General features: G+C 41.6%; 1 protein-coding gene across 1 annotated transcript in view; it reads right to left on the bottom strand.

Moving 5' to 3' along the window:
* Nucleotides 1-886: 886 nt before the first annotated feature.
* The window catches only part of CEP152 (centrosomal protein 152), a 51,403-nt gene continuing 36,073 nt past the window's right edge, over nt 887-16,216 (bottom strand). The window contains exons 26-27 of the mRNA XM_018562902.1: nt 13,805-14,657; nt 887-897 (exon numbers count right to left, since the gene is read on the bottom strand). Of these exons, the coding sequence (XP_018418404.1) occupies nt 13,822-14,657 (836 nt within the window). The 3' untranslated portion in view covers nt 887-897; nt 13,805-13,821. The remainder of the gene's footprint in view (nt 898-13,804; nt 14,658-16,216) is intronic.

Below are 16,216 nucleotides of genomic sequence, written 5' to 3'. Positions count from 1 at the left end.
TCACTTCAGGGCATGCATGGGAGCTGTAAGCATGGCACGTATGGATGGAGCTCCATTGCGAACATAGCCCCAGCCCACCCCACCTTAAAATCGACACTCGGTGCCAGACAGCATATTTTGAATGGCTGCTCAGTGCGAGAACTGACAGTGCTGCGCTAGGGGGAGGCTGAGGAGCCTCTCACCTAAAAAAAGTGGAAGGCATATGGCGACCCACTGAACATAGGGTCGCGACCCACTTTTGCGTCAGGACCCACCAGTTGAGAACCAAGGATATAGATGCTTTGTGCTGGATTACTCCCTCCTTATACTGCAAGATCAATACTTCATTGCGAAACACAGACAGCCACTCTTTCAGGCACTCTCTTAGACATGAAAGCCTTGGGGGACACTTTTACCCCCCCATCCCCAACATGTTGGGTTTTGACTAATAAGAAAGGCAATCATTTGAACCTAACCACCTTATCTTTTTGGTGTCCTGTTGTTCATCCCAACATTTCTTCTTATAACATGCAGGAGTGGTCATGCACAGGTTCTAATTTGTTACATTCTTCCACAAGTACCTCCAACCTATTTCACTGTACCTTTCTGCTCCCTTGTAGCAAAAGATTTTTATTACTAACTATGCCCCTCATCCAGGCTTTCTTCAACAGGCCTATGACATTTTGAGGTTCTGCCCAAACACAGATCTCCCTTCAATTTGGAATAACATGGTTGTGCTACATTGAAACAAAACAAAAACCTTTCCAACCTGTTCAATTTGACCAAATAAAGATCATTGTAATGAGTAATTGTTGCCTGTTCTGTTGGTTCATCAGGGCCTAGAATTATGGGGTGGTAAGCCTCATTTTTGGCCCATCAGTGTGATGATCAGTATTAATGGCCAATACTGAGGTGTAACTGGGGGAATGAATCATGGTCAGATCTCCAACCACAGAAGCTGGGTTGATGTTTGCATGCTAGGTCAACCTGGGATTTAAGGCACCAGGTTGCTGGGAAGGATAAATTACCGGACTGCTCTGTGGTGACAGCTATGTTTTTGGTAATTTGTTTAATTTTATTTAAAGCAAACTTGTCATGACAAATATAAGGGGGGTGCTATTAATGACCTCTGAAAATGCTAACTGAATAGCAATGCTAATACTCTGTTTGTGTTGGTATATTTGTCCACATTGGAGAGATTTGTCTTTGTGACTACCATCACTTGGATGGTAGTCACAAATCACTTGGATACCAAATCACCAAGTGGACTACCAAATCACTTGGATAGAAAGGATGAGAAATCCTCCCCATTGGGAATGTTGTTCAAACCATTTGCCCCTCTACCCAAAACAGAAGAACAATGGTTTGAATGGTACGTTTCCTGAACACACTTGTAAGACTAGGTTAATGTACAGCTGTTTATTCACTAAGCCCTGCAGTTACACAGTGTCGTGAGCACTACTTTTCAATGAATTTCAGCGACTCCTTACTTATCTTGTAACTTCAACTTATACACTTGAGAACCTGGAAGGAAGGGAGCAACAGCAACACCACCCTCCCAATCATTTCCACTTCTTCCCTGCAAGTTAGATCACTTTTTCCTATTTTCCTCCTTTGTTTTACATTGTTCTCCCTACACTGCACCATTTTTAGAAGCAAGTCTAATGCCAATGAATTTAAGCTAAAACCTAAAGCCTAAATACAATGAACCTCTCTGAATCAGATTATGCTGGATAAAGGGCATAGCCCTGAAATAATACAAGTCACAAACCTCTGCCATCAGATCAACACTCTTGTCGCTTGATAAAAACCACATGTGGAATATTCTCATACACGTTGTAATGAGTGAATGATTTTACAAGTGTGTTGTTTTTTCCTTTGGAAAAGAAAACAAAATGAATAATTAATTCAAAAGAAAATAGGGTTCAGCGGCCTAAATTCCACCAGTTTCTGAGGAACTACAAGCCTCAACATGTCCCGTACTGGAAAAATAAATGATATTAATTAGTAAAAAAAGAAAAGGTTTTCTTAGATCGAGAAGAGACAGCATATACTGTACATGTCAATTGCAGATGTGTCAAAGTACGTTAGCACTCAGTCACTTTAAGTCCTATGTCCCTCAGTAACAACTGCCAGTATGTTCAATAGGTACATGGGTTTAGTAATGTTTGGTATAAGCATACACATTGTATATGTTCATTTTATAGAGTATATTTAATAGTTTTGGCGGGTATATTTTTAAAAATCAGGGGGAAAAAAAAGATTAAAAATGATTTCTTGGCTTTAGGATGTTTCAAATTTTATTCTATCTCCTTAGCCGTAAAAGTCCTTTATTTGCAGGATTTAAAGTGATATTTATTTCACTTATTTTAACTTGATGTACCCGCGGCCCCCTCCCCTCCTGTTTACAGGTGTCTCCTTTGCCTAGCCAGAGCAGTGAATCTTCCATTGTCAGATGACTCTTTCCCAGGTTTTACCTAGACAAAATATGCAAGAAAATGGGCAACTTCTGCTGTGCTTTCTTCTTTGCTAACACAGTGCTGTGGGAATCCCTACGTCATGTAAAATGCTTATTTGTAAAACAAACAATACATTAGTATATTAAGGGATAAAAAAACCTAAAAGAATGCAAAAGTTTTATAAATGACATAAGAACTATTATATACCGTAGTTCCTATAAATATTTAAAGGACTCCCCCCACACTGCAAGGATTAAATGCAGGTTTTTTTTCTGTAGGGGTCGGGATAAAAAAGATAAACTCACTTGATACTCGGTCCTGCGGCAGTCAGCATTCACCTCTCTACCCCTTGCTCTGGCTGTGGTATGTTCCTCAATGTGCTAACCTCTAATGCAAGTCAATGGACTTTAGACAGCCACAGCCCAGTGGAGAAGAGTCTGTGGGGACTGGTGTAGCAGCCAGGCAGATGAGACTCAGGTAAGTATATTTCTTTATCAACGCCCCTAGACCAAAACAAGCAGTTAACCCTTGCAGTGCGGGGGTAGTCCTCCTTAAAATAAAAGTGATTAAGAATGTTCAGTATACAGACTGGTTGCAGAATATAGTCAGTTTAGATTTCTGTGGGCATTAAAAGTGGGACTGAACTTTACAATCCATGACTATGACAGGCTGTAGGAGATCTATGTTAACTGAACTCCTCTCATGCTGCTAGAGCAGGGGTAGCCAAACTCCGGCCCTCCAACTGTGGTGGAACTACAAATTCCATGATGCATTGCAAGATTCTCACAGCCACGACTCCCGGAGAGAGATGCATCATGGGATTTGTAGTTTCACCACAGCTGGAGGGCCGGAGTTTGGCTACCCCTGTGCTAGAGACCCAACGTGATATTAGAGAAAATCTCCCTATAGTGAGGAAAAACACCCTCTTACACAACAGAACAAATCCCCCATTTGGAGGTTTTCCCCCTCGCCTCCTTTTTTGGTGAACACTGTAAAAGTTTGGATTCACCATCTTCTTCTGTCCTAATTGCAGTGGTCCAGAGTAAAAAAAAAGTAGGGTGATTTTCCTTGCAGGGACAGCAGACAGACAGCAATAATATAACAGGCCTTTCTAAAACTACATAAAAAGCTTTTGGCTATAGACTATATACACTTTAAACAAGCTTAGATGCTGATACAAGTGCAGTTATGGAATTATGAATCACATTGGCTTCATGGTGGTACTGACCATCAGAAATTAGCATTTACATTGCCCACATATTAATTTACGCCATAGTCACTCATAGTGCCTGGAGTAGCAACTGTGAATTTAAGGTCAAATTGCGCCCAGTCTTATTCAACCCACTTCCTGTGAGACCAAGGTGTCAAAGCTCCACCCCTTATTCTAGACTTATAGGAGAATGCTGCAGTAAGCTGTTCCATGCCATTATGTACCACCACTCTCTGCAACTTTTTGCTCGCTGTGCAAATAAGAAACCACCAGTAATGTCTCCAGACCAGTCCAACGTCATCTGCAAAATATGTATGTGGTGGGTGGTGGTGGGGGGGTTGGTAGATAGGTACCCAATAGGGGGGAGGGGAAAGAAATGTGTAGGTAAACATGGTAAACCTGGAGTTGTGTTAAAAAATACCAAAGTGGATAGCTGCCAACAATCCTTAAAAAAATGTATAGGACGCTTTCCTTCAAAAGGACAAAATGGCAGTGTGCATCGTGTGCTGCCTTGTTCTCACCCATAGAACACAGGAGTAATGGGATGATTGGAAAAAGAGGTGGGTATTCCTGCAAAAAAAAAACAGGACTTTTGGCAATAAAAAATTCTGTTTTGGGCAAAAAAAGAAAAGTTGAGGTTACATTGTAAATCTTAAGTTTCAGAAACATTTCACATAATTGTCCTGATTTCAGCAAATATGTCTGCCCCCTTGGGGTTAAGGTAATATTAACCTCTAAATCTTTTTTATCCAATAATAAATCCAGATTAAATAAATATACATCACCCAGCAAAAAAATTATTTACCTTATTGCCCAAGCACTTACAGTCATCATGTTTCTAAACAGCTGGCTACAACTCTCTCAGCCCAGCTTCCCTGAACTTCCTTTCCAGTACACAATCACAAGGACAGAGCAGTCTCCAGCAGTTGCCCATCTATTAGCTTGGAGAAGAGAGAGGAGGAGAGGGGGGAAGGAAGAGAGAGGAATGGGAAGCAGGGTAGTGGCTTGTCTTGCTTTGCCTATGTTTGTGAAGACACACACAGCTTACTAGCACACACAATCGTGGCTCCATAGCACCCTGCAAGGGAAAGGAGCCCCCCTAAACCAGGATATCAGGACGAGTGCACAGGGGGATCAGCTGATTCTGGAGGAGACAAACTTTTAAACATCAAGAAGCAGCAGTAATTGTTAGGGATTAAATCAGCATTTGAAATGGCTTATAAACATTTTGACTTTAATATCACTTTCAGTGTTCAGGAAAGCTTGGTAGGTTAGCATTAATTTTGTTAAAGGTAGAGCCGTCCTTTAATAGAAACCTGAAGATGAGTAGTGATGAGCCGAGCACCCCCGTGTTCGGTTCGTATTCGAATGGCCGAAAAGTTCGAATACGAACTCGAACTCAATGCAAGTGAATGGGGTCGAACGTTCGAAAATGAATGTCCCCTTTAAGAGGGCTTATACAGGCAGTCCCCGGGTTACGGACATCTGACTTACGGACAATCCCTACTTACGAACCGGGTCCACAGTTCTCCTCAATGTACCGGCAGCTGCATTATGGAATGTCCACGGTCGAACAAACCGCAAACATCCCATAAAGTTCGGCGAGTGCTCGAACTGCCGATGTTCGATTCCAACACATGTTCGAATCGAACACTCGGCTCATCCCTAAAGATGAGTACAGTGATGCTTATAACCCAACTGAAAAATAGATTTTACAGGAAATGTGTCAGAAGAGACTAGACTAGTTTTTCAGGGCACAGACATCGGGGTCAAATTCCTATTCTGGCTTTACTACTTGTGAGTCACTGATCGTCAACAAGCATGCAGCCATTGAAGACTTGTGTCACACCTGATATGTCCATAATTGTTCCAGTCAATGTCTCACCAAGTAGTGAAGACAGGGTAAGGACAGCCCCAAACTTGCACCTTGAAATACATCAATAGTAGCAACTGTATTTCTTTCCTGGCTGATTGCTTTAAAATACTTGTGAGCATTTCATGTCATTTTGTTGACAACTGCCATTTTGTAATGCACTTATTTCAACAGAGTCAATTGTCAAGAAGGGGTTAAATTTCATGTTCTGGAGCAATACAATTCCCATATGCAGTTGTGCTCCCAAAGTGGATAAAAAAAGCCTTGCTAAGGCAATTTTTTTTGTCTTGTTTTTAGGCATGAATAAAAATGTAAGCAAACGCACGGTAAACACCATCGGTCTTCTGCACAGATCCTGTACATGTGCAGAACGCAGGATAGAGAAGTGAACATTTTTGTTAACAAATTTAGATAATTTTCCAGTTTTTTTTTCTGTGCCTGTTCTTACAAAGAAATATTCTGATTTACAGAACGGACTGTAATGCTGCAGAATGTTGCCCTTTGTGGGGATTAAGAGCATAGCAACAGAAATGGTTGAGTAAAATGACATTGGAGAGCAGGACAGCAAAGCCTGGGAAAAACGGCGGCTGGAAAATTCTGATTTCAGTTCTCTGGCTCTTCTACAATGCTCTGCCTTTGGCAGCTCCTTTGTTTAAACCTCTAATGGGGCCACTTCCAACTCAGTCTGTTTCACCTTAAACTGCAAACTAAAGTTTAAGGTGCAACGTCAGCCTAGCACAGGGCATTTAAATTCGCTGCTGTAGAGCACGTTTCCAAGCGCACTTCATTGAGAGCAGCGGCACCTTACAAGTAGAATTTTAGACCTGCACAGACTAGAAGGAAACAGACACCAACACGGAAAAATATGCCAACAGTGAAAGCGTCCTTATTAACATAAGACCAGCATATTGAGATGGGAGAAAAGAAGTTATGATTTGCAGAACTTATTTAAATCTAAATTTCAAGAAGCTAAAACTATGACTTGTCCATCAAAATGCAATCTAAGACAAAGGAGTGAGTACATCACAGAGATCCACCAAAAGAAAAAAACATTTCTACCACCACCCGCTTTAAGGCTTAAATGAAACTTGTAAGAGTGGTAATTTGGAAGCTGAAGCTTGTTTTGTGCTTTCTTAAAGTATATAAAATCCCACAACTTTTTTTATTCTTGATAGAGAGGAAAATAGTTAAAACACCTATCAGGGTTTTTTGCTATGTCCCTTGGAGAGATTTCTCTCGACTTCCTGTCCAGATGACACAACAGTGAGAACAAATCTCTTAGAAGTGAGGAGTAATATGTTAGACAGTTGTCGAGAAAGAAGGTGTCCACATTGCAAGATTTCCCCTCTATTGCTCTTCTGATGACAACCACAAAACCTTCGATTTCCCATCACCTGCTAATCACATGGTAATCTGGACAAATTGGGAGGGTGAATTTCCCGAGCAGGGGCATAGGCAGCAACCCTGACAGCTATTTCTACATACACACCCAGTGTAGCCAAATCTAAAAAACAAAACAAAAAACAAGTATTTACATATTTTAACAAACTGCCTCGGAGGATGCAAGGGCTAGTCATGGACAGAGTTTATCAGGTGCTCAGGCTGTTGCATTTTTTTTCTTTTACATGAAAAGCTCAAGAAGGCAGGCAGGAAATGAATACCTGTCTCAGCAGGGCACTGGAGTATGGCCAAGTAAAGCATGGTTGGTTTCTCTAGCCACCACTCCATATCCCATTTTTGCACCTGCCTTAGAAGCCACAGATTCTTTCAAAGGGTGAAGGAGGCCAAGTATATTCTACACAAAACTGTTGATCAGTTGATTAATTTTTTTTCTGTTGCGTTTCATGTACCCTGTGAAGTAATATAATGGAAAATGTATAATGCTAAATATGAGTATATCAACGGATTCTTTCTTGTGGACTTACCGGGAGGTGTGCCTGGAAGCTGAAGACCTATCAATCTATCAGTAAGGTTATGTCTTCAAGAAGCTAAGTTTGGTGGTGTAGGCAACAAGACCAAATGGTATTAAAGCAACCCTGTTAGGGGATAAGATTACATCTACAGAACCCTGTGTACAAACAACTTTATGCTTACCTGTTCAATGGCCTTTTTGCTGAAACTTTACTGTGTAGCAGAGTTCTGACCGCCAATCCTATCCCATAGGTGTAAATGCATCCCACAGGAATGTGGAAGAGCATGGACACTGTGGCTTCTCCTGACAACCCTTACGTCACTACCTCAATGACTAGTGGCCAGCAGGGTACATGCTACTTGACACACACGAGGAATATATTACGATCATCGCAGATCCTATTAGATTCATTTACAGGAGAATCAGAATGAAGTCAGAAATCCCAATTTTAATCAGCTGGACAACTAGCATTTTCAGAAGAGCAAGTCAGCATGGTAGTCCATATATTTCTCTCAGTACAGATTTACTTTCAAAAAATGAACATATAGAACCAACATAGCTAATGCAGGAAGAACTATCACCACATTAAAATAGGAGATGGCTTTGTTGTCTGACGTTTCCTGACCCCCTTGCAGAATCCCCGCTTCCCTGTTGGGTCCGGTCATACCAAATTTCTTGCTGGTCCTAGATAGCAATTAAGCCACAAGAGAGGATGTATGTAGACAATTGGAAAGTTGTTGGGAGACATCTTTCCTCCTTACAGATTAATCAACAAGCCTTCCATCGGCCGTGTCTACTGGCTTGAAGGTGGAGGACTCATGCCCACAACTACGAGCAATAATTTGGAGCTTTACCTTTGTCTTCCTTTCATTCATGTTCAATCATACGCTGTTCTTATCTGTATAAGGACTTACTGCATTTGTGTATTAACTCCTTATATCTTTGTTAATTCTTCAATAGAAATTACACGTGAAAAAAAAAAAAAATAGGAAGCGGGTGGAAGTAAACTTGAGTAGTCACAATCGCATGTTGATTGTGGCCACAGGCCACAAATGGATCTATGCAACATGTATGAAGAACACTGGACTAGACACAACACATAGCTGGGGAAAAAAAATTGAGCACGCCTGAGTTTGAGAGGCCATTGTTATACGTAAACAAGGAGACAGGTCCACAGTTTGCCCCATAGAAAAGCCAGAATAGGCAACAAGTCACAAAAGAAAAAAATGCAATATTGCTTCTTCTAACTTGTTTGGAAAAAGCATCTAGTTCACATTATATAGATATTCCTGTACAAAACATTTTCTGTAAATACTAAGGCTGGGTTCACACCTGGGCGTTTTTCAGTGCTGAACGAAGCGCTGAAAAACGGTCAAGAAGTGAAATCCTATTAATTGCTATGTACAAGGTTCCCACCTGGGCGTATTTCAGCGCGTTTTGCCGTGCTGAAAAACGCCCTACGCGCGAAATAGTACTTGAGCTTATTTGAGGCAGATTACAGCTCATATCCATTGGACTTCTAAATAGATTTTGTAAGCGCGTTTCGTGGACAGAAAATCACGCTAAAAACGTGCATATTACGAACGCAAAGATGTGAACCCCGGCTAAGTGCTTGCACACATTTGACCGCCCTCTGACAAGGCTAAGAGGAACTTGTTCTTGATATTTTAGTCATCACATAGTGACATACATATTCCGCCCAGAAGATTGGATCTCCTGTTGTGTTCCTGTGATTCTGTCCAAATTAGATTTCTGTGATATATCAAACCACACATGCCATAAAAATAGTGAAATCTGAAATGCTCCTATTCTATGATGAATCATGTCAGCTCCCACCGGGGCCAAGCTAAAAGATGTAGAAGTACAATTTGGGGATATATTAACTTTCAGGGCCAGGAACTTGGCTCTGGTAGTTTTCAGCACAAAGAGACATTTCCTACTCTAAAGATCTTCTCATACTAATCCACCCCATGGTCTCAAACCTCACACTAACCAGCCTTAATAGAAAATAAAAAGAAACCTAACAAAGAAGAAGTAAAAGTTACTAACTGTACACCCAAGTTTCTGGCGCCTTCCTTTTGGTGAAGTTGACATGGCTGGGCCTTATTTGGGCACTCTTGGGACACTTAGTAGCCCAAGTCTCATTAGATGTTCTGTGCAGGTGCAACCATGAAATTTGGGCTTCTCAGCTTTCCCAGGATCCTTTAAGAAAACCCAGTAATGCCATTTTTATTTAGGCACGTTCACAAGAAGCTGGGGTGTAGGGGAACATTTCTTAATGGGGGGGGGCTACAAAAACATTTTAATTCAAGGTCCCCCCCAAAAAGATACCACTCCTCATATAATAATTGCTGTTGCCCAACCCCCTATCTAGTGTTCCTAAATCCAGTTATCTCTGATTGCCACATAAAAAGAGGGTTGAGCAAGGAACAGGCAAATTAAAATACAGATATTCTGTTCTTGATGGTAACCAGAATTACTGAGATATGTGAACAATAATTTTAAACTATTAGAAAGTGTATTTGCATGTATTGTCATTACCTTGTTTGACCCCGACTACTCCCTATTACAAAGGACATAACACAGCCCCTCATCTATATACATACGACACTTTAGTAAAAGGATACCAAGAATTTCAATGCTGTTACTGCATTGTCAGCCAAAGGTTTTTGCCAAAAATGGAATAGTGTTGTTTGCCCGATGACAGTGACTTCAAAGACATAAAAGATGTGAAAAGTTATCCAATTTAGATCACGCACATTATGCCTTTTAGAATGTTTTCTTTGCAGAGGTCTGAAAATCTTTTCCAAGTAGTAAAATTGCACCAGTCTGCCATCTGCATACGACACATAGGCCTCATTCACATTGCCGTATAATACGCGGGGCATAGATACGTGCAGTGTTTTTTCCCATATGCAAATAAATGGCTCCATACACATAGCCGTGTATGGAGCCGTATTTTTACACTGCGTAAAAGATGCGCAAAAACTAAATGGAACCGAGATGCGTGAGCTTGCCATGACCCTTACTGCTCTTAGTGGGGCCCCACAGACTTTACATAACCATCACTGCTTATATATATATATATACACACACACATACACATATATACACACACACACACACATATATACACACACACATACATACACTATATTACCAAAAGTATTGGGACGACTGCCTTTACATGCACATGAACTTTCTTTAATGGCATCCCAGTCTTAGTCCGTACGGTTCAATATTGAGTTGGCCCACCCTTTGCAGCTATAACAACTTCAACTTTTCTGGGAAGGCTGTCCACAAGGTTTAGGAGTGTGTCTATGGGAATGTTTGACCATTCTTCCAGAAGCGCATTTGTGAGGTCAGGTACTGATGTTGGACGAGAAGGCCGGGCTCGCAGTCTCCGCTCTTATTCATCCCAAAGGTGTTCTATCACCCCAAACTCGCTCATCCATGTCTTTATGGACCTTGCTTTGTGCACTGGTGTGCAGTCATGTTGGAACAGGAAGGGGTCATCTCCAAGTTGGGAGCATGAAATTGTCCAAAATGTCTTGGTATGCTGATGCTTAAATAGTTCCCTTCACTGGAACTAAGGGGCCAAGCCCAACCCCTGAAAAACAACCCCACACTATAATCCCTCCTCCACCAAACTTTACACTTGGCACAATGCAGTCAGGCAAGTACCATTATCCGGGCAACCGCCAAACCCAGACACGTCCATCGGATTGCCAGACAGAGAAGTGTGATTAGTCACTCCGGAGAACATGTCTCCACTTGTCTAGAGTCCAGTGGTGGCACTTCAGCATGCGCTGACTCCGCTCTGTCATTTTACGTGGCCTACCACTTCGTGACTGAGTTGCTGTTGTTCTCAGTTGCTTCCACTTTGTTATAATACCACTAACAGGTGACCGTGGGATATTTAGTAGCACGGAAATTTCACGGATGGACTTATTGCACAGGTGGCAACATATCACGGTACCACGCTTGAATTCACTGAGCTCCTGAGAGTGACCCATTCCATCACAAATGTTTGTAGAAGCTTCTGCATGCCTAGGTGCTTGATGTTATACACCTGAATCCAATGATTTGGAGGGGTGTCCCAATACTTTTGACACAAAACACACACACACACACACACACACACACACACACACAAATATGCTCTCCAGCCAAAAAATATTTTCTATTGCACTTAAAAAAACAACTCATTGTGCTAAATGGCTCTCACTTTGATCATGGCATACATCTTTTGCTGCTAGTGGTCCCACAAGCTAAATCTTTAATGCCCACCTCTAGATAAAACATTTATTTTTTTGTATTTGGTTTCTAATTATGGTAATGGTTAGAATCTTCATGACTGGTCCTTATTGAGGAGATATTCTTTACTTCCTCTGCCCTGTAACTGGGACAGGAATTCACATGGCCATGGTGTATGGAGAAAGCAATCAGTTTTGAAATGATCAGCTTTAAAAAAAAATTAATGTTGAAACCAATTGGATTGATGCATGCAAATTTACTGTTCTGATTGTTCGAGATATCAACTGACAAAGTCAGATAGCTTTAAAGCCCTTTTCCTTACCCCAGGAAAGCCCTTCATTTATTTGACTTTGGTGATAGGACGCGCCCCTTTCCCCCAACACACACAGAGCTAAGGTGACGTACTAGTAAAAGGCAATAGAAATGGATGACAGGCCTGCACCTTCTAAACCAATTCTGCCATGGCAGCCCACATATTTCCATCATAAAAGGCCCCTCTTTTTGAAGGCTAGTGCCTAAAATCATCTTTAGCCAAACTGGACAATGACAGTCCTGACAAAAAGGTTCTACCCCTCGCCCCTCTTAAAAATTTTTTTTTTTAAAAAGGTTTTGTTACTGCATGTTCCCATTTAAGAGATGTTCCTCTCCTGCTTCCTGTCCCTGTGACACCCTGTCATCAAAACAGAATTGATGGGAATTCTTTCCAAAGGCGACATAGTCAGCAATAAAAACCAGACAGAGGTTCTAATCATCCTAACAATCCAAAACAAAGTTTTTGGTTTGATTCGCTATAAATGCAATATTAGTGGCAAAGTCAAGGTTTAACACACACTTTTCCACAATGCACGGGTGCTAAACGTATTACCTCCGTCATTGTTGGGAGCTTGTCTTGCCTGACAGACTTAAAAGTGTGGCCATTCCTGAACAGGATGAAGTTGGAAGACCATGCCGGCGCAGTGAACGAGAACCTGTTGTCACACTGCATGTTGCCGAGTATCATCACACAGCACTGTTGCGGAGTAAAGGTGCTCTATCTGCTACTATAGGAGTGCCATAATCCTCTAGTGAATAGATCAGTAACAGTTCTGCGCAGTGATACTTTCCCTGTCCCTCCTGCTCCTATTGCCTGTCCCTTTGCCAAGAATTGAGCGGTGGGGTGAAGACAGCTGTCCATCTGTCTTTCTCTTTATTAATAACTTTAGGATTTGTTAGCATATATTTATAAGAACTGCCGACTTGCTTTGCAGGTGCAAGCTCCACTACTGTCAAAGTATTTAGGCCAGGATAAAGATGGCTGCATATTCAAAAACAACTTGGCAATGACAGCTCATGTTTATTCTAACAGGTTCTCTTTAAAGTGATGTTAAACATCTGATTTTCTGCACTGATCTGGGAACCTGCATGTATACTGCGGAATACTATTAGCAGCAATGTAATTTTTTTTGTAACTGGTGCGTCCAGGAATCAATTTTAACTTCTAAAAACGTATGTAAACACAGTACGTGTTTGTTGAAATCTCATTGGCTACTTCAATGGACCGTTTTAGTGGACAAAGGACAGATGCATCTACACGCATGTGTGTAAACGAGCGTAATTTTAGGCATCAAGAAGCAAAGACAAAGCATCTAGCCTGACAGACTTTGTAGACAGATCAGGGGTAGAATGGTACGGTGTGCAAAGGGGATATTACACAGACAGATCCCTGCAAAAAACACACAATCAGCAAGTGTGAATGAAGCTGAAGGAGCAGAGATCTCCCAAAATAGAGACTGCTAGCTAATTCAACTCATCAGCACCTTCTAAAACTGAAATATATAAGAATCAATATTTAATCCCGATGACCTTTTCATTTTTTGTTTATCCCTAACTTGCATTACAAACTATTCACAGCAGCTTAAACCAAAAGATCTTTATTTTAAAAAAAGTATAATTGTATACACAAATAGATAAATAAAATTAGGAAAATACATCTCTGCACAAACACACATATACATATACATATAAAACAAATATAAAATGATCAATTTATATACATGCAAGTCAAAAAATAAATTATAGGTCATGTTTTTTTGAAAAATAAAATGATTCAGCTGGGTAATCTATAAGATTAAAACTGTAGAAGGCACTGCTATCAGTTAAAATGATTTAAGTCAGGGAAGGGACTGTCAAAGCCACTGTCTTGCTGTGGAGAGGCAAAATCCAGCAATAACTTTTGCAGAGGTAGTTTGCTGTCCCGACCTACATCAGAGCATGGCTTTGACTCAACAGCTGTAGGCGGATGGCCCGCAATTTTACTAGAATGCCATGTACTTGGAGTCTGATCTCTTCTCTTTGCAATGTGAGCAGAGTGATTCTGACCTTCATATCTGCTGCCAAAGGCATCACGACTTTCCTCCACATGAGAAAACAAACCTGCTGCAGAAAATTTCCCTGCAGCGTCCTGATTGTAAGACTGCACTTTCATGCTGGTTAAAGAGCTTTGTGATGGAAAGAGACCTTTGCCACTGACCGAGCTCCAGTCATTGCTTCCATTATCTCGCACCGGAGCTTCTTGGAGTTCAAACCTTCTCCTGGATGATTTAGCCCTAAGAAGATCCTGGCAGTCATAAGTCTTTAAGCCGTGTAAAAAAGAGGGCTCACTGTGCCCACAAAAAGGCCTCTGGTTGGACTCTGCGTCAGAACCAGTACAGTTTAAAGAACGGCCTTCTTCTAGAGGCAATGTACATACAGGTTCAGCGATGGCACAGTCCTGTCTGAGCTGCTTTGATACACCTTCTTGTCTGCTGGCTGATGAGCCTGCAGAGGGGAATTTGCCTCCATCCAGCTTCTCTTTCATATGTTTCCTAATCAGTTCATCAATCGTTCTCTGCTCTGTGATTGGTGCCTGCAATCGGTCACTTGTGCAAATTTGAGAATTGTCAGAGTTAGCCGTTTCAGGCTCAGTTTCATTTTTGATTTGCAAAGATACTATGAAAAGAAAAAAAAATATCACATTTGTCAAAAGTGAAAACAGAAGATGAAATACATAAAAATGAAGCTCGCTTCCCCATGCCCTCTATATGTGTATGCAAACACGCGCAGGGCTTGTACGTGTATGTAAACAGCGATTGCACCACACCTGTTAGCTATTGCCACAAACACTGCAGTGAAAGTAATCATTCTAAGGGTGCCCCCACACACCTTACGATAATCGTACGATAATCGCGGGAAATCCCGCGATCGTACGATTATCGCAAGGTGTGTGGAAGCCGTGCGACCTCTACTACTGTAAGGTTGCACGACTTTTAACGTACGAACATGTTTGAAAACCCGCCGAGCATCGTACGATGTTCGGCGGGTGTGTAGCAAGTTTGTAAGATGTCCGTTCGGCATTGCGGTCATCGGAAGCCCGCCCCTCAGGGGGCGTGGCTTGCGATCATCGCAAGTACGATCTGCCTATGCAAGATGGGCAGATCGTACGGTTTTTTTAAGTACCTTACAACCATCGCAAGACAAAAGTCTTGCGATGGTTGTAAGGTGTGTGCCCAGCATAAGGCCATAATTTGGCCTTACTCTAGTTCACTCTAAATTTGTGAGCAGTAAAGGCTTTGAAAGTGTCACTTAGGAATTATTTTGAATACCATAATTTTCCACCATTTCATGGGTTGTGCACAATTTTAAGGCTTGACCTATTTGGCATTTACTCAACATGACCCCATCTTTATATTTTACGGGAAAAAAAATATTGGGTGTTCTATTGTGTTTGTGTGCACTAAAATTTCAGTATATTGTCACCAAAAAATATTGATTTGATAAACATTTGTGCAAATATTGTGCAACAAAAAAAATGGCGCCTACAATTTTTTTTTTCTATTCTACGGGGATTCTGCTTTCAGAAAATATATATTTGTATGGGAGGTTCAAAGTAATTCTGTATCAAAAAAAATTCAGATTTTAAAGTGTGTGAAAGACAAACACTTTCGTCATGTTTAACCACTTGCCGTCCGCCCGTTGTAAAAAAACGGACGGACGGCACTGCTGCATTGGCGGGTTGCCGTCGCCAGACGGCATTTTTTTTTCTGCTCGCGCGCGCCCCCTGTCGGGCACGCACGGGCAGAAAAGACCCGACCAATGCAAACACCCGTTACCGGGTGTTTCACATATAGACGATCAGCGGCTCCATAGCCCGCCGATCGTCTATATGTGCTCGTTTTTTCTGCGGCCCGGGACCGGCTCGGAGGGCGTCAGGAGGAAGAGGACGGGAGATCAGCTCCTTGCTGTCTCCCTCCGGGCTGTGAATGCAGGAGTGATGTGTATTACATCACTTCCGCATTCACCTGTCAGTCATCTGGCTGCTATAGCCAGAGAAAAGAAGCTGATGAAGCAGATCTCTGCTTCATCAGCTTCTTTTGGGGTCCACAGGTGACATTAGGGGTCCTAGAGACCCCTAATGTCTCCATAAAGAGGACCTGTCAGTGTGCCTTTGCTATTATATAGGGGGATTGTTATCCCCCTATATAATAGCAATAACAATAAGTGCAAAAAAA

This window comes from Nanorana parkeri, unplaced genomic scaffold (genome assembly GCF_000935625.1).
Source record: "Nanorana parkeri isolate BGI_ZX_2015 unplaced genomic scaffold, ASM93562v1 scaffold611, whole genome shotgun sequence".
NCBI lineage: Eukaryota > Metazoa > Chordata > Amphibia > Anura > Dicroglossidae > Nanorana > Nanorana parkeri.
The sequence above is the reverse complement of the archived record's forward strand: the minus strand, read 5'-3'. Positions and strand labels throughout refer to the sequence as shown.